The 24898-nt window shown below is 57.4% G+C and overlaps 2 protein-coding genes across 2 annotated transcripts in view; one reads left to right on the plus strand and one right to left on the minus strand.

Moving 5' to 3' along the window:
* LOC129045890 (cadherin-23-like) overlaps nucleotides 1-24472 on the plus strand; it is a 328281-nt gene extending 303809 nt beyond the window's left edge. Inside the window, exons 25-33 of the mRNA XM_054508206.2 lie at nucleotides 896-1048; nucleotides 3152-3265; nucleotides 6082-6230; nucleotides 14970-15030; nucleotides 15789-15937; nucleotides 20631-20766; nucleotides 22302-22690; nucleotides 23549-23650; nucleotides 23961-24472. Of these exons, the coding sequence (XP_054364181.2) occupies nucleotides 896-1048; nucleotides 3152-3265; nucleotides 6082-6230; nucleotides 14970-15030; nucleotides 15789-15937; nucleotides 20631-20766; nucleotides 22302-22690; nucleotides 23549-23650; nucleotides 23961-24275 (1568 nt within the window). The 3' untranslated portion in view covers nucleotides 24276-24472. The remainder of the gene's footprint in view (nucleotides 1-895; nucleotides 1049-3151; nucleotides 3266-6081; nucleotides 6231-14969; nucleotides 15031-15788; nucleotides 15938-20630; nucleotides 20767-22301; nucleotides 22691-23548; nucleotides 23651-23960) is intronic.
* Nucleotides 8966-12913, minus strand: CUNH10orf105 (chromosome unknown C10orf105 homolog). Its single transcript, XM_045876328.2, has 2 exons — nucleotides 12904-12913; nucleotides 8966-9424 (listed from the first exon to the last, which is right to left on the minus strand). Exons 1-2 carry the CDS (start codon nucleotides 12911-12913, stop codon nucleotides 9048-9050), a joined length of 387 nt encoding a protein of 128 aa, XP_045732284.1. The 3' UTR covers nucleotides 8966-9047.
* Nucleotides 24473-24898: the final 426 nt, after the last annotated feature.

Raw genomic sequence — 24898 nt, forward strand, 5'->3', positions numbered from 1 at the left:
CAAGATGTGTCCTGTTCTCTGGCTCCTGCCGGCCCCTCGGGCTTGGTGCAGGTGGGGGTTAGCTCAGTACAAACATTTGCCCGAGACGTGCCTAGGCATTCTCTCACCCGTTGGTCCCACGCTTGCCTTGTGGGTCCCTGGTGCCCGTTTGGGGACCCGCTTGTGTGCCAGTGACTGACAGGGAGGTGCTCAGTGCTCCCAGAGAGGATTTATCTCCCGGCCTCAGCAGAAGCCAGGTCCGCAAGCAAGCGCATCATTTCTCCTGGGGGTATCACAACGAGGAGCTGAAGAGGGAAGGTGGGGTCATTTCACTGTGAAGATTGTCCCAAGCCCCATCAGCTGGGAAAACACATCTTTAAGGGAAATTAGACTTTTCTTGGTGGGGGGGATCCTCAAAGCCAGCTGTTTTCCTAGGACCCCATGACAGACTAGGGGCGGGCCTCCCCAAGACCCCAACCCTGCCACTCGCCTGCTATGTGACTTGGGACAAGTGACTCAACTGCTCTGAGCTCCTGTCCCCTCCTCTGTCTGGTGTGTCTGAGAATGCCTGCCTTGTCAGGGTGTTAGGAGGGGCACACGGGGTGTGTACGGGAAGCACTTAGCACAGGCTCGCTGTCACGGTCATTGCCATCATCATCACTGCTGCCGTCGTGAGGCACCTACTGGAGGGAGGCCCCAGGGTTCTCTCTCCTGGTGTGGCCGGCAGCACCAGCACCAGAGCACCCGGGGAGCAGGACCACGGGAGGCCGAGGAGCTCGGGTCAGCCCTGCCCTGACCCTAGCAGGCGTGGGGACCCCCGGCCCACCACTGAGACGTGTTGGCTCCCACCGCCTCTGGCGCTGGGCTCTCTGGAGCGGAAGCCCCGCCTAGCCCTGTGCACTGACTCTGCCCACAGTGCTGGACGTGAACGACGAGACGCCCACCTTCTTCCCCGCCGTGTACAATGTCTCCGTGTCCGAGGACGTGCCGCGGGACTTCCGGGTGGTCTGGCTGAACTGCACGGACAATGACGCGGGCCTCAATGCCGAGCTCAGCTACTTCATCACAGGTGCGGCCCTGCCTCCGCTCCTTCCCAATGTGTGCCCCCAGCCTCCCCCCACCCCAGGAGGATGGGGGAGGGGCCCGAGTCAGCCCTCTGCATTAGGCTTCAGCTCCCGCTGGACCCTCCCGTAGGGTTTGCTCTTAGCTTTTCCTAGGGGCTCTGTAGCTGGGTCCCTCTGGCCTGGCTCGCTGGGGGCCTCCTGAACCTCTTCGGAGATTGGGGGAACTTCCTGAGGTTCAGTCAGGAGGGAGGTAGAGCCCGTGACTGCTGGGGAGGAGCCCTGCCCCCCGCCACTCCACCCCCACGTCAAGGTGATAAAGCCGAGACGGGAAGTCTGTGGTCTTGTCCTTCCCCAGGGACCCTTCACTCATGAGAATTCCCATCTGTTTAGAGACAAATGGTTTCAATCTTTTTAAATAAAATGGTTTTAGCTCACAAATACTAAGTAGAGAGCTGTGGAGAAATCGTATGAGGCCATGTCCTGGCTCAACAGGAGAAACGGAGTCATGAGCAATTAGTGATGTCTGCCATGACAGTAGGCTCGGTAGGTGGCGGTAAACAGGCCACGTATTAGTCATGCCTGGATTAGAAGAGTTGCCCAGCGTGCTTCAGTCCCTGACACACCTGAGAGGTGCTGGGATGCTGGGGGCAGTTCTTTCACATTCCTTAGCTGCCCCTCGGCCGTATTACTGGCTCAGTCTTCTCTCCGTCCATGGCCTGCCTGCAGCCACATTATTCACCCGCTCGTATGCACATATGTGTATGCACATGCATTCAGTGCACACACCAGTCTCCCTGACGCCTCTGCCCCTGGAGCAAGGAATCCCAGCTTCACAACCCATCCTTGCTTGCAGTGGCTCTCAACCTCTTCTTTCCAGATGTTTCCCTCCCTCCCCTCCCTAAAGGGGCCCAGCACCCTCAGGCCACCTCCTCACAGTCTAGTCCTCAACACTGTTCCAAGAAAGGCTTCGTTATCAAGACTCCCCCCATGTGGACCAGTCCTGGTTCAGCCCCCAGCACTACTGGTGCCTCAGTTTCTCCCCCATCCCCTAGGAGCCAGATTTTGTCCCATGTGAATGGTGCTTCAGACCATCCACAAAGCGGTCAGGGCTTTTCTCCAGGGGCAAACCATTTAAGGACGAGGGAGCACCTGGTAGCTCCCAGGATGATTTCCCAGCACCCCAAAGTGGCCAGTTTCTGCTGACCTGCTGAGAGCCCTCCCAGCTGGGAATCTCAGATTTTAATTTGCTCATTCTGCAAGGAACAGTGCAGGGTCCTGGTCCAAGCTAGCCCAAACCCAGTGCCGCATCACCCTCTGCTGTCCAGAACACCACATTGCCTGCCGGCTGGCTGGGGGGACCCCAGTGCCGCATCACCCTCTGCTGTCCAGAACACCACATTGCCTGCCGGCTGGCTGGGGGGACATCTTCACACTGTTCAGATGAAGTCCCTTCCTGTCCACCTCGGAGAGGAGACCCTCCCACTTCCCACCCCGGCCATCTGCCCCTACTCGTCACTCCGTGGAGCCTCCAGGAGTCCCCACTCAGAGAGTCCAAGATTAGGGACCTGGAAAAATCTTAGCTGACCCCAAAATCCCTGACCACCTGTAAAAGCCTCAACCCAGGTTAACTGCTCAGACACTCCCACCAGATGGGCAGGTGGCAGAACGGTGAAGGACGCAGGCTCAGAAATCAGAATGCCAAGTTGGAGTCTTACACCCACATTAGGTGACTGTAGCCCAGGGCAACACACGTAACCTCACTAAAGGACGCATTTCCCTCTCTGTGAAGTGGGCTCGTGATAGTACAAACCAGATGAAAGAGACCACATGAAGTGCCTGGTATGCAGTAGGTGCTCAATGAATGTTCAACCCTTATGATTTCAGGCGCTTGGCACCCCCACCTGAGCCCACACAGGCCACACCCTCATCCGAGCCTCCCCCCACCCCCAGAGCCCTGTCCGTGGGCAGGGCTGAATACGCAGCATGGCCTTTTCCTCCCCGACTACCCCTGGAATGTCCTGGCCCAGGAGCAGAGCCAGGGTGCCACCGCCCTTTCCCTGGCAGGAGCCCTGCTTCCTCACAGAGGCCTCATTGTCTTTGGCCCACAGGTGGAAACGTGGATGGGAAGTTCAGTGTTGGCTACCGTGATGCTGTTGTGAGAACAGTAGTAAACCTGGACCGGGAGGCCACAGCCGCGTATACGCTCGTCCTGGAGGCCATCGGTACGCCCCAGCCCTACCTGCACAGCTCTGGGCAGTCTGGTGGGGTGACCCCCAGAGCCAGGCCTTGAGCCAGAGGCTGTGTCTTGACGTCAGTGGAGAAAGGGCAGCCGGACATCCAGCGCATCACTGAGCCCTGGCGGGCAGGAGGCTTAGCCTGCAGCGCTACATGCAAGCCGCTCAGATGGTGGGGTGTAGACAGATCGCTGCAACACCAGGCCCGCGAGGCAGAAAGGGGGGGAGGGGGGAGCCCAGAGTATCAGGCACAAAGCGAGGTGGAAACGTGTTAGGGGAAGGGCATGATCCGGGAAGTCTTCTTAGAGGAAGTGGCAGCTGGGAGTGTTTTGGGATCAGTTAGGAGTCTTGGTTGCGAGTTTTAAAACTAACTTAAGCAATATGGGCTCACAAAACCAGTCCATAGGGCATCGGAGCTTCAGGTAGGACTGGATTTGGGGCCCAGGTGGTGCCAGGAGGCCTCAGTCTCTCCGCAGTGGCTAGCTCAGCTTCCCATGTGTTGTCCCCACTCTCTGGCTGACAGAGTGGTCAGTGGTTGCTGCATCCCGGGCCTGAATCCTTCCAGGTTCAAGTGCAGCGGCAGGGAGATAGCACTTGTCTTTGCTGGTCTCCCCCGCTGAAGCCCCAGAGGAGCCCCGATGAGCTCATCTGCCCCAGTGCCTGTCCCCGAAGCCCTTGTCGTGCTCAAGGGGGGAGAGATGTGCTAGTTAGGCCTAAATCCAGGCCCGTCCCTGGTGCCGGGGGGTGGTCAGACCTGCCCCGAAGCCCAGGCCTCTGAGTCAGGGAGGTAGGGTTCTCAGAGGGACCTTCAGGACTGGAGTTTGCCTGCAAGAGCAGGATGGTGTGGCTGCACAGACACCTGCCTGTCACCACCTTGAGGGCCAAGTCGGGTTACAGTACGTCAAGAAGCAGGGAGGGCCTTTCAGGCAGAGGAGCCAGCCCAGGACCTGGCTATGGGAAAGAGATGTGTGTGTGTGTGTCTGTCTGTCTGTGTGTGTGTGTGTGTGTGTGTGTCTCAGAAGCTGGCTCATGGTGTGATGTACACTGGGGAGGAGGCTGCACTCAGGTAGGGCCAGCTGGTAAAGGCCTGAACATTGAGCCCACAATTTGGTCTCTGGTCTCCAGGCAGTAGGGAGCCCATGAGGACTCAAGATGGGAAGAAGGGTGTGAGGAGGCCTATGGCCCCCCTCCTAGGAGCACCCAGTTTGACATCTGCAGTAAGCTGTGGGTGAGAGGGAGTGAGCTTTCTATGCCTCCGCCTTTCCAGCCAGCAGCCCCTCCCCAGCCCATCCCATGCCCACATGCATCTCCCCTCTGCCTTGCTCTCCTCCCACCCTCGGGAGACCCCTCATTCCCGCTGCCTCAAGCACTGTGTGGCAGGAGGAGAGGGCTCAGGCTCAGGCCTCGGATGGGGCCTGGAGCTCATACTGTCCCCAGCCGGGCCAAGTAAGCAGGACCTCCAGGGCAGTGGGAGGCTGGGCTTGGAGAGGAGCTTAGGAGGGCAAGATCATCTACCTCGAGAGAGGCGACTGTGCCCCAGCATGTGGTCAGCTGGCCCGGGAAGAAGGATAGAGTCACCCCTCATCCTCAGCCAGTGCCAGCTACCTGTACTCCTCCCTGGGGTGACCACCCTCGCCCAGACCTGTAGGACAGGTCACACGCTCCTTCCTCCACGGAGGGCAACCTGACAGCTGCCCCTGGGGCTGAGTCACGTCCCTAGCCCTGGGAGGGTCCCACAGGGAACCAAGAGGGCAGAACCCCTGGACACCTAAGGCTTAGAAATCAAGCAGGGCTTGTGGCCCTGAGTGCCCAGGGCCCAGAGGCCCAATCTGCCCTGTAGTCATGTTTGACCCATCTCTTATTCCATACAGAATGAGTTAGGTGGGAACATTAAAAAATCAGGAGATTTTATGTAGAAGCTCAGATGTTCCATTTCTCTGAAGAAATCAGAAGACCTTGTGTCACTAGGTCCACCCTCGGCCTGTCCACTGTGGACTGGAAGAGAGCCGAGCTGCCCTTTGGGGTGGGCCCTCCCATGCGTGTACCCACAGGTCTCACCCACCTGGCCCTGAGAGCTGTTGGCTTGCGATCTCCGTACCTGCATCTGTCTCCTCCGGCTGCTATAACAAATTACCCCAAACTGGGCAGCTTAAAAGAGTAGGGATTTATTTCCTCATGACTCTGGAGGCCAGAAGTTCAAAATTAAGGTGTCAGCAGGTCTGTATTCCCTCTCAAGGATCTAGAGGGGAATCCTTCCTTGCCTCCTCCAGCTTCTGGTGGCTCGAAGTATTCCTTGGCTCGTCGCTGCAAAATCCAATCCGTGCCTCTGACTTAACGTGACCTTCTCTCCGAATCAAATCTCCCTCTGCCCTTCTCTCTTAAGGACCCTTGTCAATGGGTCTGTGGCCCACCCAGGCAGTCCAGGATACCTCAGCTCCAGATTCTTAACTTCGTTACATCTTCAAAGACACTTTTTCCTAATGAGTTTGCACTCACAAGTTGCCAGGGACCCTGAATGGGTCCATGTTCTGGCGGCCACCATGGAACCGCTTTGGGCCTCAGTTCCCTCCTCTGTAAAATGGGGCTGATAATGACAGCACCTACTTCACATGCTTCTTGTGAGGACTGAATGAGTTAGAATAGCGCCTGGGAGAGGGTAGGCATTGTTAGTGTTACTCTCAATCTAAAAAAGGAAAGAGCCACCTCTTACAAAGGCCAGAGTGGGTGTGGTGAACAGGACACGTGCCCAGGGAATTTGCCCATCAGGCAGCTGCTAACGACCCATCCGCCTTCAACTCCCACAGACAATGGCCCCGTAGGTAAGCGGCGCACGGGGACGGCCACCGTGTTCGTCACCGTCCTGGACGTGAACGACAACCGGCCCATCTTTCTACAGAGCAGCTACGAGGCCAGCGTCCCCGAGGACATCCCTGAGGGACACAGCATCGTGCAGGCAGGTGGCCGTAGCCCCCTGGGGCAGCTGGTGGGCTGGGGGCAGGCAGGGCTGCACACACGCTCGGTGTCATGGGGGCCCGATGCCACATGGAGGGATGGAAACAGGAGAGGGTCCAGCGGCTGCCCCGGAAATAGCCAGGGCCCAGCTAGGCCCAGAACAGAGAGGCTTTCATGGGGCCCTTGGCTGGAGCTCCCCTCTTGGGAAGTAAACAGGCACAAGAAGAAAGAGCTCCTTCGCCCAGGGAGCAAGAGCGACAGCTATGAGGCTCCGAGCGAGAAAGGGGAGGACCTGAAAATGAAGCTGGGGTGCCCTCCCCCAGCTTGCCCTGGAGGCCTCAGTTGCTGGGTGGGGAGGGAGGCCAGGACTGAATTATCCTCTTCACCAGCTGTGGAGGCGGAGGCTGAGCCAAACATGGCAAATCCGGGCCTGTCCACTGGGGCAGGCTCCCAGGATCGGGAGGGGCTGGAAGTGTGTCCAGCTCCCTGCATCGGGGCCAGGAGGCTGGCAGGAAATGGGCTGGGAGCAGGGTGCTGACTCCCAGAGGCCCAGAGGGTCCAGGAAACTGCAGGGATTTGCCAGAGGCCGGGGGCAGGTTCCAGAAGGAGGAACGAGGAGGATATCTTCCTCTGGGGCTCAGCTTCTCCTCTAGCCTCACACCTGCCACTCCACTCACTGATGGTCTCCCAGGACCAAAGTGGGGACACGTCTCCTTCGGGCCCTCCGGGAAGCCTTACCCCCACCCCTGGTCTCCAGGAAGAGAGCACCTAGTGCCGGGCCGGCGACTGTAGGCCAAATTCATCCTGGGATGTGACAGGGAGGCCCTGGGAAGGGAACCAGGACGAGGTTAACAAGCTGGAAGGGGAGAGGGTACCAAATGCCGTGGAATGAGGCTGGCCCCACTTTCTAAACCTGAAGAATTGGTTTCTATTTACCCAACACAACACAGCCTGAAATCCTAGAGCCCAGGAGTGAGACAGGGCAGCCCCAATGCTGCCCTCATTTCTAAGGGAGAAATTCAGGCATTAGTGACTTCTCCAAGGCCCTGGAAGTTTCTGACCAAGTTTCTGGCCGCAATCTTTGAAGGTACAGGGGACCTCACCAACATGCTTGGAGACAAAGCTTCTGTCTAGGGGCATGTGAGGGAAGATCCTTAAGTTTTGGGGGTGGGGACACACCCAGCTGGGGCCACCGTTCACTCAGGAAATAGAGACATGATTCATACTTCTGTGCCTGGAGCTGATTATGTGAGAGGCTGGACATAGTCTCACTCTCTGCAAGCTCCCAGGCCCGTAGGAAGGAGGAGACATAGATGTGGGTCGCCCACACTGCCAGGAGGAACTGATCCCTGCCCTCCCTCTGAGCCATGGGAAGGGTAGGGGTGGTTCCAGGCAGGAAGTGGCTTTCAGCTGGAGAGCAAAGATAGCCTCATGGCGGGGGTGCCTTGCAGAGTGTAAGCCACAGCCTGGGGAGGGCAGGTAGTTCGGTTTGTCTGGAGTCTTGGGTCAGGACGAGGCTGGAAGGATAGTTTGGAGCCAGGTCCCAGAGGGCACTGAACATCAGACCAGGAAGCCCTGGCTTTCTCCAGCCAGCAGTTGGGAACCAGGGATGGTTCTGGAGCTGGAACCGTTGGGAACAAGTGGCAAAGCTGGAGCTCACTCTTTGAGAAGACCTGGCTAGCTGCACCGTGAGTCACAGTAGGCGGGCTGGGGCAGCCCCGTGGCAGGGCACCAGGTGTCCCTGGTCAGCTGACTCTCTGGGGCAGGAGTTAGGCAGCTCAGAACCCCTCTGCCTACTCTCCGAATCTGGGACCCAGAGTCACGGCCCTGTGGGGCGAGTTTGGGGGTTTGGAATGCTGAGGAGTCCACTCTAGGGTGGGATTGCTTTGACAGGTAGCCAGTCAATGACGCAATTGCCAGAAACTCAGCAGACCTAGTATGCTCCAGGCTTGAGGTGCTGTCCTCGAGAGGTGTGGACCCTCCGACCCCAAAGGGAGGATGCCTCCTGCCCTGGGTGAGGCAGGAGCACTATGATGTGTCCTCAGAGCCCAGGAGGCATCACCTCTAGCTTCTGGCATTGCCTCCCACCACTCTGACACAGCGTGGGTCCTGGCCTCTCGAGGAGCTCCTTAACCCATTCTCAGCCCCTTCCTGGTCCACTGCAACATCAGCACCTTCAAGGGGGGCCACCAAGATGGCTGCCAAGATGGCAATTGGCTGGGTAGTGTTGAGAGCCTCCTGCTTGCCCTCCTCCCAACGGGCACCGGGCATCTCACCCACCACGAGGGTGCTGGCTGCGCCCGGGGATTATCAGGCGAATGCTGGTGGGGCCCAGGAATTCCAAGGAGAGAAGTCCCTGGCTTTCCTCTTGCCTCGGGCACTGAGTTGGCACAGAGGGCAAGACAGTACCTTGCCCCCCATGTGGGCCGAGTATTTCCCTTGGCTGGAGGGAACCTTTGGCCATTTGGCAAGTCAAACTGGAATCCACGCTGGGCTTTGGCACCTGGAGGGTGAGCGGGACTTCTGTTGGGGAGCAGGGGCACTGCCTCCCGGAGGTGGCTGGTGCCTGGTTGCTGGAGGAGGATACTGGGGGCCGCAGTTCGCACCCCCCGGCCCCGCAGTTGGCCCAGCCGTCTTTTAGCAGGCAGCAGCTGGAGAGTCTGCAGAGAGGCAGTCTCTGGGAAAGGCCACGGGCTTGGGCACACAGAGGACCACTGGGGCTGAGCATGTGGCCCACGTCCGTCCGCAGCCCCTGGTTCCGGGCTCTGTCCAAGGCAGGAGGGTCCGCGGATGGGTTCTGGAGGCTGGGGCCGCCTGGTCACATCTTGGTGGATTCCGTGCAGTCACCATCGTGGGTGACATTGCAGCCCGGCAGGGGGCGTCGGGGAGCAGGCCTGCCCCGGCGGAAGCTATGCAGGGAGCGGCGCAGAGAGCCCAGGCGCTTCCAGAGCCTGAGCTGCGGCTCGCTGGGGCTCCCGGGGTGGTGGGGCATGCACTCCTGAGTCCGGCGCTGGGCCGGGTCCAGCGCGACCGGTCTGCAGAGGGTCATGAACAGCAGACAGCTGGCCAGCAGGAGGAAGATGCAGGCGAGGGCGATGAGCATGGGGAGGGGGTCAGCCGCCTCTGTGGGGCTGCCAGGAGTGGCAGGAGCTGTGAGGAAGGCCAGGGGGCTGGGACCCTGTGTGCTCATGGCTCCTGCAACAGGAAGGGGACAGGAGCTCAGAGGCAGATCAGCTGGACCCAAGGCTGGCGAGGGAAGGGAATATTGATGGGAGCCAGGTGCTGCTAACCTAGCTGCAGAGAAAGTCATGGCCACTTTACAGGTTAAACAGTGAGGACCAGAGAGGTTGACGAGTCTCAGGTCACAGAGCGGAAAGCGATGGAGCTGGGCCGGAACTCAGGTCCTCTTTCTGCTATATCCCCTGCCCACCTGCCACAGAGGAGACAGGAGGATGACGCCTCTTGGCCTTGAAAAATCAGTTCTCATGAATTACAATAGTCTTATACCTGAAAACCTGGGAAGGTACGACCAACTCCATCAATAGGTTGCTCTCTGACCCGGAATGAGTCATCAATTATAGGATGCTGCCGCTGGCAAGGACCCTGACAATTATCTAACGTTGGGGCTGCAAAATGGGGGCCCACGAGTATTTTTATTGGGTCCTTGTCGTGTTTTTATAAATTTCAATTAATTGTGAATATTTTAAAAGTAGCAGACCAAAACCCAAGAGATTTCACATAAATATCTGGAAATCTGGCTTCTCTTGAAATTCCAGAATTTTGACAATGGCAACACAGGGCCAGTTGCTGCCTGGCACCCTGTAGCTGAGGCTGAGCAGCCGTTGTCCCCTTCAGACAGATCTGGCCCCCAGATCACCATACTCCCCCTCCCACAGGTCCACTACACGCCTTATTTCACCTGCTTGCTCCTCTGGATATTCCTGTGGGTGCTTACCAATGCAGCCCAGCCTACTCCCATGACAAGTAAGGAAACTGAGACCCAAACAAGGGAAGGCCAAGCCCAAGCCCACACTGTGAGCCAGGGCCAAGCGAAGGCCAGAATCAGGTTTCATGACTCCTGGCCCTAAGGCTCCCAGTCCTCTGGGATCACGAGCTACTCCTAGAACAGGTGAGAAATAATCCAAAAAGAGAGCTACAGAGTTGACAAGGTGGGGCTCAAAACGCCCCCCAGACACCAATCACCTGTTATCACTCATGACCATCCCACTAAAGGGAGCTCAGCAGAGGATCTTTGGAGATGAAAAATCAGGCTGAGCTTCTGGTTGAATATGTCTGGGGTTGTAGATGAAAATCCTTATAGAGCCTGGCCAGTAGGTAACGTGAGACCACAGAGGGCTGGTGGCAGGTCTACGCAGAGAGTGTCCGTGCAGAGGTGGGGGTGCCTCCGCCAGGCTGATGGAATGCAGGCCCAGTGTGGTCGGCCCTTCCGGTTTCCCAAGAGAAGCCAGAAATTGCCTGGATTTTTCAGGCAAATGTTCCTGATATTTAAATGTTGACAACTGATTTCAAATTTGGTTAAAGCGGGAGACGGGTGGGGAGGGAGGATATGCCACAAAGTAAACAAACTTGACCCCCCCAAAAATTTGAAATGAATTTTCCAAATATCTAAAACACTGAAACAGGCCACACAAAACACACAAGCGGGCTACCTCCAGCTCGCAGGCCAGCATGGATGATCTTTGATTTCTACAAACACAGGACAGGAAGTCCCAAAGAGGGTCTTAATTTAAAAAACGATCATTTCTTTCTCTTTGACCTTGGAGACTTTCCTGTGATGAGGGATGGCAGGTTGCCCTCCTCCCCCAGCTCTCAGCTTGGAATAAACTTACAGTTGAGTTTCTAGCATGGTGCCCAGCAGAGTCATGCCAGGGCTCTGTACGTGGGCTGCCATCTGTGTCAGCAGGCAGTGGGGAGCAGAGAGGGGCCACCCAGCCCCCGCCCTCTGGAACCCCCCGTCCCCACCCCAGGCACTCACCAGCAGCAGCAGGACCTCCCTCCCGGCTCCCTGCGCTCAGCCTCCTTCCTGCCTGCAGCCTCGCCCTGCGCCCAGCCAACTGAGGGCATCCAGGGCAGCCCCCCCACCTCCCACCCATTCCCTGCCACCACTCCTTCCAGCGTTTCCAGACAGAACACGACCCCTCCCAGCTGGAAATTTTGATGCCCATCTAGCTGCCCACGGCCTCTGCCTTTCAGGCATTGGGCCTTGAAAGCACTCTGGCTGGGCAGCCATACGTGGGTTGGCCCGCCCTTGAATTTGAGCGCAGAGAAGGGATGGGGTGTGCCCACCACCATCTCCCACAGGGAGAAAACTGGCCTTCTATCCTCCCCCAGGCAGTACATGGCTGGGAGTAAAAAAAAGGGCAATCAGAAATGGGAGAGGTCTCGATCCTGTTAGTCCTGATACTATGGCAAGGCCCTCCCATGGGTCTGGAGATCCTATCGGGCTAGCAAAGCTGGTCCAGACCTTGGTCCATGGGGAAGCACTTTAATAAAAAGATAAATGAGGGCGCCTGGGTGGCTCAGTCATTAAGCGTCTGCCTTCGGCTCAGGTCATGATCCCAGGGTCCTGGGATCGAGCCCCACATCGGGCTCCTTGCTCGGCAGGAAGCCTGCTTCTCCCTCTCCCACTCCCCCTGCTTGTGTTCCTGCTCTCGCTGTCTCTCTCTCTGTCAAATAAATAAATAAAAATCTTTAAAAAAAAAAAAAAAAAGATAAATGAGGCTATAATTAGCATTTTAGTAGTTTTCTTGAAAGCAAGAGACTCTGAAGTACTTGAAAATATCAAGCCACCCTCCCTGGAACACACAGCAAAACCAGCTGCCGGGTCCCTTTACAGCCCCTCTGATCCACCAAGCGCCTCCTTGCAGGGAAAAGAGGCCTCCACCAGAACAAGGCTTGGAATAGTCTTGAGGGCAGTTGAAGCTTCTCCCTGCCCACAAGCCCAAGGCACACTGGCAGGCCCGGCTCTGGACATATCTCTGCAAGTCCAGTCTAGAAACTTCTTTCTTCCCTCAGAACTCCATAGCACAGTGCCTGCTGCAGCAGAGGGGCTAATCCCAGAACACATCTTGCTGTGTGGCCTTGGGCTAGTCACTATCCTTCACTGGGCCCTGTTTCCACTCTCTACAAAAGCAGAGGGATTCCCCAGGTCTAAGCGCACCCTTGCATCCTCCCCAGAGTACCCCAGCAAGGGTCTGGCCCCACTTTCTTCACCAAGCCTTTTCCTGCAGTCCCCCGAGCACTGACCTCAGAGCCAGCGCTCAGCAGTCCCAAGCTTGGTAGAAAGGTCGTCTTAGCTGTCCACGGGAGGGCCAAGGAGCACCAGGTGCCAACCGTGTTCCCAGCCTGCCCTGGACTCTGCCGTACCCTGTGCCCCTCAGTCAGCCAGGCTGGGCAGAGTGGGCCGTCTTCACTCACTCTCCAGCTAGCCCTGGCTTTGTCTGGAAGAGTTTGGGCCCTGCCTTGGGGGAGGGGACAGCCAAGAGGGTAGGGATGGCAACTGGGCCAGGCAGAAGGAGAGGGGAGCCTTGCAGAAGAGCCCGGTCGCTCCCAAGCCCTGCCAGGGCCCCTCTCCGGCAGGTCTCCTTGGAGTCCTCACAGGGGCCAGGGGGGAGGCACGGGGGGGGTTTCACGGCCCCTGCAGCGGCTCTCACCTTCCCCCATCGGGGCTTTGAATGGTATGGTCGGCAGCCAGCGCCTTGCTATTCAGTGCCTGCCAGCCTCCGGGTTACCCGGGAGAGGGGAGAGGGGAGCAGCCCAGCGCAGAGGGGTAGGCCCTGGCTGCTCTCTGGCCCCTCCTCCCCTCCTGCGTCCCGGGGCCCCTCACCTTCCAGGCTTACCCCTCAGTTTCCCAGAAAAGCACCTGCCCTTTGAAGGTGTCTGGCTGCAGAAGTGAGGGGTGAGAGACATTTTCAAAGGTCCAAGAGATCTTAGGGCAGAAAGCACAGGATTGAGGGACAGCCGTGGCTTGCTCCTTATAGTTTGGGTGGGCCCTTGGAACCCCTCCAGGTGGTAGCTCTCCAGCCCTCCCCACACCACACACCCCCCACACACACAGATGCACGCCCCTCCCCCAGCCTTCTTTCTTCTCGGAAGCCAGAGCGTCCCCCGCAGCCTCCCCAGAAGCCAGCAGCCTGCAGAGGAGCCTAAGTCTTGAGCAGCCTCCCCATCAGGGATCCCCCCACTGCCGCCCGCCAAGGTCCCAGAAATACAACACAGTGGTCACAGTGCCAGGGCCATTGTTCTAGAGACTGAGGAGATAGCAGTGGACAAAGGCCCGTCCTCTCGGTGGGAATATAGACACTGAGCAAGGATGCAGTATGTCAGCAGCTGATGGGGGTGGGGACAGCCTAGGTATTGGAGTGGGGAATGCAGTGCCACATAGAGCGCTCAGGGAAGGCCGGACGAGAAGATGACATTTGAGCAGAGACCTGAAGCACATGAGAGAGCGAGCATGCAAATATCTGGAGAGAGAGCGGGCCAGTGGGGGAAACAGCAGGCACTTGGCTTTCAAGATGGAGAAGGAGATGGGTGTGGCTGGGGCAGAGCTGGTGAGGAGGGTGGTGAAAGATGGGCTCACGTACTCCCAGTTCTCACCAGTAGGAAGATGGACTTGCTCTTTCTCTGGGCCCAAGGTCCAAAGTCCCGGCGAAGGATGAGATTGACCCAGTCCTGATCAGGTACCTTCCCCGGGACCAGTCACCACTGGCCATGGTCCATAGGAACATGGCAGCCCCAGCACACAACACAGGGTTGCAGGGAGAGGGGCAGAGCAGAGGGCAGATCCAGGAGAAGTGAGAGGTCCAGGGCATCACAAAGCAGTTCACCACCAATTGAGACAACATCCCGAGGCCCCGGGTCTTCCCAGCCACACGGTGTCACGTCTCTTCCTGCATCACCTTCCAGGGGAGCAATGTCTCGACTCACTTCAGGGTAGAGTAGGTGTTCAGTTCTTGGTTTGACAGGACTTGCCTTGGGGCTGGCCCTGACTGCCAGCAGCCTCGAGGCTGGACTCTGTGTGAAAAGGGATAAACACTGCATATGTCTCTGAGTGAGAACAGCACGCCCCCAAGTTCCCCCAGAGGCCGTGCGTGAGCCTGAGGCACAGCCAAGCAAGCCGCCAGGCAGGGGGGGTCTGAAACTAGACTGGAGCAAATGTGTAGGTGATAGAAGATGGAGCCGCCTCGTGGGAGGTGGGATTTTTGGGTTTCTGCAAAGTGGCCGTTACAGGACACAGTGCCCAGCTGGGACTCAGTGTGGCCGGGATGGCTTCAGACCAAGAAAGTGTGGGCAAGAAGCAGCCACACAATCCAGCCCCCTCAGATGCGGCTCCTGGGATCTCAAAAGGCTGAAGGAGGGAAGCAGGTTCCTATGGGCTGACCTCGTCAAGCCTAGAGCCAGAGAGCTACGGTGCCTGCATCCACCTTCTCCCCCAGCCTCCCCAAGACCCTAGTGGAGGATCAAGGAGCAGAGCTGGCAGGTCCCCTGCCGTACAGGGCAGCAGAGAGCCACCAACGGGTGTCCTCATGGGGGACGAGTCAGACAGACATGTCCTCTCTCATACCCCCAGCTTCTGTGGGAAACCACAGGTTGTCCAGGATGGGCTGGGAGTGGTGTAGAAGGCAGGAAAGGGGCTTCGCACACAGTCTTCTCTCCCTGTGTGGTGGCGGGGGGGAGGGGCGGGATTCGAGGAGTGACCACGTATCTCATTCTCCCTCAGCTGAAAGCCACAGATGCAGATGAGGGCGAGTTTGGGCGTGTGTGGTACCGCATCCTTCATGGTGAGTGGGCTGCCCTAGGATGGAGAGGGCCAGCGCTCCTACCCTTAGGATGGCAGAGCTTCTCCAGGCTGCCGGGAGTCTGGGAAGTGAGGCCAAGGGATATTACCCTGACCGAGGGGGCCTTGGGGTAGGGCAGCCCCCGCACAGCAAGCCCCCCGGAGATGGTCATTGGCCCAACATATAGCATGGGACCATCCCTGAACTAATTACTATTGGTCAGAGACTAAAATCTGCTGATCTGCCCAGTCTGGAAATCAGGGTAAGATCACGCCTACACAAAGCACCTGGACTGAGAGTGGAGGAGGGTGGATCCCCAAAGGAAAATCAGAGTGCTGTTCCCCCAAGGTGGCAGAACGGGTACTAGACTGGCCCAAAGATGTACAAAAAATCCTCAGTTCAACCACCCACGAAGAATTTGGTTTGGGTGCCTCTTTTTGTAGTGTCCCAGATCTTTCTGAAATATTGAGTCCACTGACACGTGTGGGTATGGGCGTGTCAAGGGACCCCCAGCCTTCCCATCAGGAGGGTACAAGGGGGGCTCCTACCCTCTCCCTCAAATCCTGCCAGGCCAGGGCAGCATGAGGCAGATAACTTCTTGCCATCGTGGGCTTCAGCCAGGGTCCCAAGACCTCTGGGCAGGATCAGCATTCTGGGTATCTGGGCCCACCCCCCACTTCCCCCTCCTCCCCCTATGCCATGATCATCCCATGTCTTGCTCCAGGACGGAGCCCATGCATCTCCTCTGTCCCTCCACACAGGTAACCATGGCAACAACTTCCGGATCCATGTCAGCAACGGGCTCCTGATGCGAGGGCCCCGGCCCCTGGACCGAGAGCAGAACTCATCCCACGTGCTGATAGTGGAGGCTTACAACCATGACCTGGGTCCCATGCGGAGCTCCGTCAGGGTAAGGTGCTGGGAGGCAGGGTGGGGTCAGCAGTGAAGCCCTGCCTCGCCTTCAGCAGCAGCCTCGGAGGTGGGCCGAGACCACAGCTGGCCCGGGAGATGGCCACCAGCGGGGGCCCGGTGGGGGCAGGCCACCACTGGTTTAGGTGCTGAATGACCTGGGGCTATGGTTGCCGGGCGCGTGCCGAAGCCCAGCCTGGGATCTTAGAAGTGTCATTTTGCTCTGAGCCTCAGTTTCTCCAGATGTGGAAGGGGGTCAGTGATACTGATGTCTGTCCTAAGGGATGAAGGAGGTGTCCTTACGGTACTAACCCCCATACCCACACAACTCATAAGGAAATCTCACAAATCTGACCTTCGAGATAGAGATGTTGCCAACTTGATTTTACATGTGAGGGAACTGAGGTACAGAGGGATCGCTAGTGATAGAACCAGGACTTGAGCCTGGTCTTCCAAGTCCAGGTCCAGTGCACTTTCCATTGAAAGTGACCCCCAAATATTCCGGTTACCACTCCCAGATGCCCCGTCCAATGTATTCTTTTCTGCCCACCCTCACTTACCTCGAGCCTCTGCCCCATGTGGCTGAAATCACATTAAACCTTCATCTTCCTGAATGGTCAACAGCAGACGCACAGATACTCCGACTGGCCGGGCTGGTTGAGGCACCGTTCTGCCCAATGGCAGGGGGATGGATGAGGTAAATGAGATGGCCTCGCAAGGTCACCCCGCCCTCCCCCCACTGCACACTCAGCAGCTCACAGCCCCTTCCCCGCAACCAGATGGAAAGTGAGTCAGACCCCAAAGGTGAAGAGTAGGTGGGAGATAGGAAAAGCCGGGGTGGGGAGAAAGCAGGGACTTTTACCCAGGACTGCGTGAAGCAAAATGAGCTTCTTATCAGCCCCATCTCCACCCCACTCTTTCCCCAGGCTGGAAACAATGAACAGCAACCTGCCTGGGGTCACCATCACACAGGAGGTGCTGGGGGGTAGGTGACTCAGCCTTGGCCCATCTCTTGCTCGTGTCCCCTCAGCTTTGCCCCAGGAGGAGATGGAAAGAGCAGTCAGTCTGGGTCCTTACAGCTGCCCCTCTGAGTGAGATCTTCCCCGGGTGGGGATGGCTGAGGGGGTCACATCACTGGGATGTTTACACCTTGGGGCTGCTTGGGATGATTCCGGGGCGCTGGTGACGGCGGGTCACACTCAGTTACCTGAATGTGAACCGGGGCATCCCCACATAGCCCTGCTCCCCTGCAGGTCCATGAATTGCTTACATGCTGGTGAGTGCACCTACATCAGAGCGTGCTCTTTGAGGGGCCCACTTCAGGCCACAGAGGGACTGATGTCAGCGTAACTTGGGTTGGCTACCTGGACTTGAAGCTTCCTAATCAGAGCCCTCCCTGTGGCCTCCTCACTCTCCACTCTCCCAGAAGCAGGTGGGCACCTCTCTCCAGGGCCAGCTCCTGTCGGCCTTGACATTGTGACTGTAAACCTTTTTTAGCTACAAACCTTTTTTTTTTTTAAGATTTTATTTTTAAGTAATCTCTCCACCCAATGTGGGGCTCGAACTCACAACCCCAAGATTAAGAGCCGCATGCTCCACCCACTGAGCCAGCCAGGTGCCCCTAACCACAGACCTTTTGAAACAAAATGGTATACAGTGGGCCAGGATACAGTGTAAAACAGATGGAAGCCAGGCTGGGCCGGTCGGTGGGGGATGGGAAACACACCTGCTTGCCCACCCTCCTTTGCTCCTCTCTGCGAGAACCCCGAGGAATAGTAAATCCTCACATGGTGCTTACTCTACGCCAGGCATTTCTCAGTGCTTTATGACCTTGAACTCACTTAACCCTCATAACTACGAGGTAGGCACTGTTATCATACCCATTGTATGGAGGAGGAGACTGAGGCAGAGAGGGATTGGCCGTGTGTACAGGGCCCCATAGCAATAAGGGTAGAGCTGGGCTTCACACCCAAGCAGTCCACACAGGTCTGCCCTCTCAGTCCTTACACTCTGCTGCCTCACATACAAGCCCTTCAGAGCCGAGTCCACTGCCTAAAACCCCGAGTCATTTTAAGGTGGGAATTTAGGAGCTGGCACCCAGGGTAGAGGCATGATAGCCTTTGTCAGACACAGCGGCCACACCTCTGAGCCCCAAGAAACCTGGGGACTTCCCTGAAGACAGTGTGGGCACTCTGGCTTGGCCCCGGATTCATTTGCCCAGCAGGAGCCGAGATGGCTTCTGGGGACCATCCGCATTCCCCAGGTCCCGCTCTAGAGACAAGGGCCCAGGAGCACGGAGTGAAAGGCCCTCCTAGAGTCTGGGGGCCTCACGTGTACCCTGCAAGCGTGCACGTGCATGCACACACGTCTCCTGCCCTGTCCCCTCTGGAGAGCACAGCACGACACAGACAGTGGGGCTGGTTCTCCAGGGGGCCCAGGAGCTGAGCCCTCCCGCTTATAAGAACTTGGCAGACCTGTGCGTTTCCTGTACATCTGTGTCTCTCAGGTTTGCAAACCACACACCATTATGCCTCCTGTCTCTGCTGCTAAAACAAGGCTGAAACTACAAGACGATGGTGGCGTGGAGCCAGCCTCATGGAGCACGGGCCACACCCAGGCTCCATGCCACCCCCCTCCTCCTTATCATCCTGGCAGACTGGCCCTGTTTGTGCCCCCACGGCCCCCAGAGTAAAGGCCAGTTGGACAAGCAGACTCAGGAAGGGGAAGGCTCACGGTTTTGAAAGATGGATGGTTTCTGTTTACAGCAAGAGAGTTCCCGATATTCGTCCATGCAAATTCCCCCCACACCCACCCCACCCAGGATCTTCCCAGCCAAGTTCTTGGTGAAGCCAAACTTAGAAGATTCTGGCTTGTGAACAGCTGTGCTCTGGGGTGGGCACTTTAGTTTGCATAGTGGGTTCTGGGTGTCTGGACATGAAAATGTGATGATGCAACAGGGCTGCAAGGAACCCCAAAAGCCGGGAAGATAGAGAAACCTTTACCCGCATATGCCTCTCCTCACCCCCCCCCTCCCCCGGCTAATGTTCCCCACGAGTCAGGCCAACATTTCTGCTACTGAAGCCCCCCCCACTTCTCCAGCAAATTCCCAGCTAAGCCCAGGAGAGAAGCCAGGGCTGATCCCGACGGCCGGGATCGATCAGAAACCCAATATTAGTGCTGTCAGATCGTCTGTGCTGAGGCCCCGCCATGAATGCTGGTGAGCAGTGTGAAATCTGTGTTGCACACTCTTGCCAATGCTCCACTTGCTGCTTCCATTCTTCTGGCAAGTTCCTGCTGACCCTGGTTCTGTCAGGCTGCAAGGAGGTGGTCTCCTATTCTAAGGCCAGCTCATCCCCAACAGAGAGCAAAGAGGAGTAGGGGTTGGTGGGCTGAGAACCAGGAGGGCCCCCCCTCTTTCCCACCCCTTCAGTCACCGTGAGGCCTTGGGTACGTCCCTCCTCCTCCCTGAGCCTCCATCCCCCCATCTGGGAAAAGAGGCAGGGACCCTGGGCCTCCCTGTGGCTCCTTAAGCACCAACACTCTGTGATACCCTCCTTTCCCCTACCACCCTGGTCCTTCTGGACACAGAGCTGGTCCTGCCCGTCCCTGGGCCAGACCCTCCCTGTGCTCCTGTGTGATATGAGGGGCAGGGGCAGGGGGTGTGGCAAAAAAAAAAAAAAAAAATGCTGTGACCCTGACCTCTCTCCATAAAGATCTTTTAAACTGTTTTTCTTCTGTTATGCAAGATCTATATGTTCTTTAAAGAGCAATTAGAAAGTACAGATAAACAGTGATGGAAATGATGCATAACTCCACTATTCAGATAGAGCCACTCTCTTGGCCAGGCTTCTCAGAAGCAAATCCTGGGACAAGAGTTGATAGGAACATGGTAAGTAGGAAGTGTCCCCAGGAAAAGCCGGAAGGGACGTGGGACCAGGGAAGGAAAGGCAGCTGGGGAACTTTGACTCAGCCCCTCGGAGAGCTCTGGAGAGAATCATTCCAACTACCCGATCAGGGCTGAGGAAGCCAAGTTTTACAGTCCACACCCATCAGTCCCTGGTAGGGGCTGCCCCAGGGGACATAATCCCCAGGCCCTTCCGGCTCTCTGGGTGTGTGTGTTCCCGCAGCCTGGGTGGGGTGGGGTGGGGTGAGTCCCCCGCCAAGAGCCACTGTGGCTGGCTGGCAGACAGAGCCCCCAGAGAAAGTGCCTTGGTAATCAACAGGGGTCTGAACACCAAAGTCCTCTGCTACAATCATCATGAACATTTTTGTGCCTATTCTCCCAGATAGATCTTGATATTCCAGTGGGGTCACTTGAACCTTTTGAAGCATTTTTGCAAAGCCTGGCTCGTCTTGTCTTCCTCCCAACCGTAGACGTGGCACAGAGCATGAGTTACCAGGCTGATGGATTGCCTTTTCATAGCTGAGCAACTTGATGGTCCCGAAGAGTCACTAATTAGTCACAGGATCCCCCAGCGTTAGCAGCAGTGCCAAGAGTAAGATCAAATGACGTTCGAGCACCTGCCCTTTGCCTGGTACCGTGCCAGGTGGGGGGGCCATGGTGACCAACCGTCAGGAGCTCCGCCCTAGCCCAGGAGAGCAATGACCACACACGCAGGCCCAGGTGGGCTGGCCCCGGCCTCCTCGGGTCTCCACCCCACCTTGACCTTCCACCCCCGGTCTGGCTCCTACAGGTGATCGTGTACGTGGAGGACGTCAACGACGAGGCCCCCATGTTCACACAGCAGCAATACAGCCGCCAGGGGCTTCGAGAGACCGCGGGCATCGGCACATCGGTCATCGTAGTCCGAGCCACGGATCGAGACACCGGTGAGGCCGGCTTTCCCCGGAGTCACCCTCCGCAGCTCGTCCCTCCTGCTCCCATGGGGCCCGTCATCCTCGGGACGCCACAGGCTCCCCAATTCAGCAGCTCTCAGGCTGGGGAGGGGCTCTGGGGACAGTCCCGGTGGCATTTGCACCAGATGCCCAGGCCTGCAAGGACTGGAGTGGGGGACTTGTCCCAATCTCTGGATGGAGACAGGGAAGGTCCCGAGCTTGGAAAGTCTAGGTTTCTCACTGGCAGAGTCAGCAGCTCCTGGCTAGCCTTTGGCTGGGGGCCGGGCAGGGCTGCGGGAGGTAAAGGACTTGTCACACAGCTGGCCGAGGCCTGCCCCTCCAGCCAGCGACGGCTCCATGTCCTGCGGGCCTGGCTCAGGGCCTGACACACGCAGGCTTCACAAGGGGCAGTGTTCTGGAGTGCTCTGAAGGCAGCCCGCCTTCGCCGAGGACCCTGAGCCCCAGAGACAGCCGCAGCTGGCGGTGCAAAACGGGAGAATGTGGCCAGTCACAGCGGCCCTCTTCATGGGCCCCGGCTATTTGGGCCTCTGCCCCAGGCCAGGGATGCAGCCAGAGAGGACCTCTTTCCTGGACGGTCCACTGCCCCCCCGGAGAGGCTCCCTGAGCTGCTCCCAGTGTCCCAGCTCCAGCCCCTCCCTCATGTCAGCCCCTGTCAGCATCCCCAGCCCCGCTGGGGCACAGGATGGGGTGACGGGGTGGGGGGCGGAGATCGGTCTGAAAACTGTCAGATTTGCCATCCCTTATATGGCCCATTTAGACAGTTCAGGCCACATATGTCCCTGTTGTCTAATGGTTCATGGCCTTTTCTGGGTCAGGAATCCCTTTGAGAAATTAGTGAGAGCTAAGTGTCCCTCCCTAGAAGAATACACATCCATTATGAGTTTAGCAAATGATTTTAAGGAAGTCTGGGATTTCCCGAGTGGCTTTATGGCCATTCCCCTGGAAGTCTGTGGACTTCAGCTAAAGAATCCCAACTTGAGCTCCTGGTTGAAGAATGTACCGAAGCCGAGGGATTTGAGATGGAGGAGTGGGGAGGACAGGGGAAGGTGTCCCTGGTGCTAGCACCCTTTGGCTGGAGGGACCAAATGGAGTCTTGGCCACTTCTGAGGATGCTGCCCCTAACACTTTCTAGATGAAAGCTCCCCCTCACAAGAGATCCCTAATTTCCCCATTGCTACTTGTCCAAATACCCAAGGCGGGGAGGGGTTGCTACTTGAGCTTGAATTTAGAGGCTCCAGAGGCAGAACCAAATCCCTCCAGTACATACCTTATGCCAAAGCCAAGCTCCAGAGAGGTTGTGTGTGTTGGGCCTTGCTGTCCACATAGACCCTGGCCCCATCCTCTGCCGCTTCTCTCGGGGAGTGGGGGGCAGTACACACTGGGCAGGTCAGCCAGGGCCGCTCCCCTGGTCCCTCGGGGCCAGTAGCAGGCGTGCTGTCGGCAGCCTGGGAAGCCACAGGGCAGCCCCACCCCCATCTGGGACTGCACACTCTTGTGTCCTCCTGCAGGGGGCGGCGGCCTGGTGAATTACCGCATCCTATCTGGCGCGGAGGGGAAGTTCGAGATTGACGAGAGCACGGGGCTCATCATCACCGTGGATTACCTGGACTATGAGACCAAAACCAGCTACCTGATGAACGTGTCTGCCACTGACCAGGCCCCCCCCTTCAACCAGGGCTTCTGCAGCGTCTACATCACGCTGCTCAATGAGCTGGACGAGGCTGTGCAGTTCTCCAACGCCTCCTATGAGGCGGCCATCTTGGAGAACCTGGCACTGGGCACTGAGATCGTGCGGGTCCAGGCCTACTCCATTGACAACCTCAATCAGATCACCTACCGCTTCGACACTTATACCAGCGCCCAGGCCAAAGCCCTCTTCAAGATAGATGCCGTCACGGTGAGGGAGGCTGGAAGCAGGCACAGCAAGGGCTCTCCCTAGGGGCAGGAAGCACAGTCCTTTTAAAGCTAACCAACATTTCTTGAGCTCCTTCTATAAGCACAGTACTATCCTCTTTGTCATAGAGTGTCTTTGAGATAAATACCCCTGTAATGCATCCCTTTCAATATTCAGGGGTAAGATAAAGCTTATACCTAGGCAACCTGGTAACCTTCTTGTTATTAGACAATGAGAGCTATGCAAGTCATCACATTTCTCTTTTTACCTTGGCTGTTAGGAAGCTCAGATGTAAATTGCTTCATCACAATAGCCAGTCTTAGCTAAGTAGCAGCTAGTCTCTTATCTACTATTTGGATCTTACTCTTCCATCTCTTTTATCAGACTCCCTTCTTTGAAAATAGGCAAGGTATGAATCACTGCAGGGTACAGGTCTTGTCCTAGGGAGTATCGGGTTCACAAAGATGAACGAGACTCTTCCCAGCCCCCAAAGAGTTTGTAGACTGGGAGGAGAAATGAGAATAATCAGGGATGTACATCCGAGCACCACAGGGGAAGATGTGAAAAGAGCTACAATACAGGTGTAGTGGAGCTCCCAGGGGCCCAAATGAGAGTGATCTTACCTGGCTGGGGGATCATCTGAGTGAGGTCTGAGAAAGAAGTAGGATTTAGGCCGACAGAGCTCCGCGGAGATGTTCTGCTGGGCAGAGGGAGCGATGTGGAAGGTAGGAAAGTAGGCAGAATGTTGGGGATTAGCGAGGGCTCTGCTTTGGCTGGAGCACGGGACAGCTTGGCAGCGGGGGCGGACTCTGCCTGGTGGGTATGATGTCGTCAGCCTTTCATCTGTTCCCTTCCCCGCAGGGTGTGATCACGGTCAAGGGCCTGGTGGACCGGGAAAAAGGCGACTTCTACACCTTGACGGTGGTGGCAGACGATGGTGGCCCCAAGGTGGACTCCACCGTGGTGAGTGAGACCCCGGGTGAGAGCCCCACAGGCCTAGCCCATCACCACCCCAAGGCACCCCAAAACCTACATCTTCACCAGCCACCCCCACACAGGCCAGGCAGTGGGTGAGGGTTTCGGCCACCCAGGGACAGCGCTGCGGCCGTCATGCCACACCTTCCTGGGCAGTCTGGGCTAGGGATGACACCACAGACCGGGGCCGGGGCAGGCAGCGCACCCCTGCTGGGAGGGGGCTGGGGGAGCTACAGACTGCTAACCATTCTGCTCTGGCCTTTTCTCTCCCTTGGCCTCCTGCCGGCTCTGCCTACAGAAGGTGAGTGGCCTGTGGACTGGGGCTGTCCCCTGTACTGTTGGCTGTGGCCAGTGCCAGCTCCATCCCTATGTGGCACTGCACCTTCCTGCATCCTCTGGAGACAGGCCCGTGGACAGGCCCGCAGCAGGTTCCTGCCCAGACCCTTCACAACCACTCCAGTCCCAGCCCATCTTGGACGCATTCCCCAGATCCAGCTCTGCCCTTTGTGCCAGCCCGTGGGGGCTGGGATTGGGGGTAGGGGGCACTAGAAAGGAGACGGTGGGACACTCGATAGAAGGAACACGGAGGCTTTGTCCCAGCTCTGCTGTGTGACACAAGCAAGTTGTTCAACTTCTCTGTGCTTCTCTTCCTCGGGTCTAAAGTGAGGATCTTGCCAACAGCCCTGAAGCTGGCAGGAGATGGCGAATAAGAAGCCCTTTGTAAACTAGGCCCCAAGGAGCATATGATGGGAGTGGCATCTGTAAAGGGGAAACTAGCCCTCTCTTGGGGGTTGGGGGAAGGAGCATATAATGTTATGGAACATGGGAGGTGGGGCCCACGGTGCCAGGGCCTGGGGCGTGCTGGGGAAGGGCTGCCATGGGCAGTGGGAGTCACTGTCCTCAAGGACTTTAGGGCAGGAACACCACATGCTCGGAGCATTTTGAGGAGGGTGACTGCTGAGGCCAGAGGTGTCGGGCAAGGTTCTTAAGAGGGTGGGGGAAGTGGGTGAGGCAGGCAGGGACCTCAGGCTGGGGGTTGAAAATGGGGGTAGTCCCCAGAGGGAGGGTCTACCAGGTGGGCAGCCTGCAGGGATAACAAGAACATTAACAATGTATTGGGCTTGGGCCCCAGCCAATCCGGTCTGAGGCCATCTGTCGACCACATGGGGCATCCAGCTCATCCACAGCCTTGGTTATAGCCACATTCTCACTCCCCACTGGGTCCCTATCACATTA

The sequence above is a fragment of the Mirounga angustirostris genome, unplaced genomic scaffold, assembly GCF_029215605.1.
Source record: "Mirounga angustirostris isolate CCGP_5_RB_7025 unplaced genomic scaffold, mMirAng1.0.hap1 SCAF_6, whole genome shotgun sequence".
NCBI classification, from domain to species: domain Eukaryota; kingdom Metazoa; phylum Chordata; class Mammalia; order Carnivora; family Phocidae; genus Mirounga; species Mirounga angustirostris.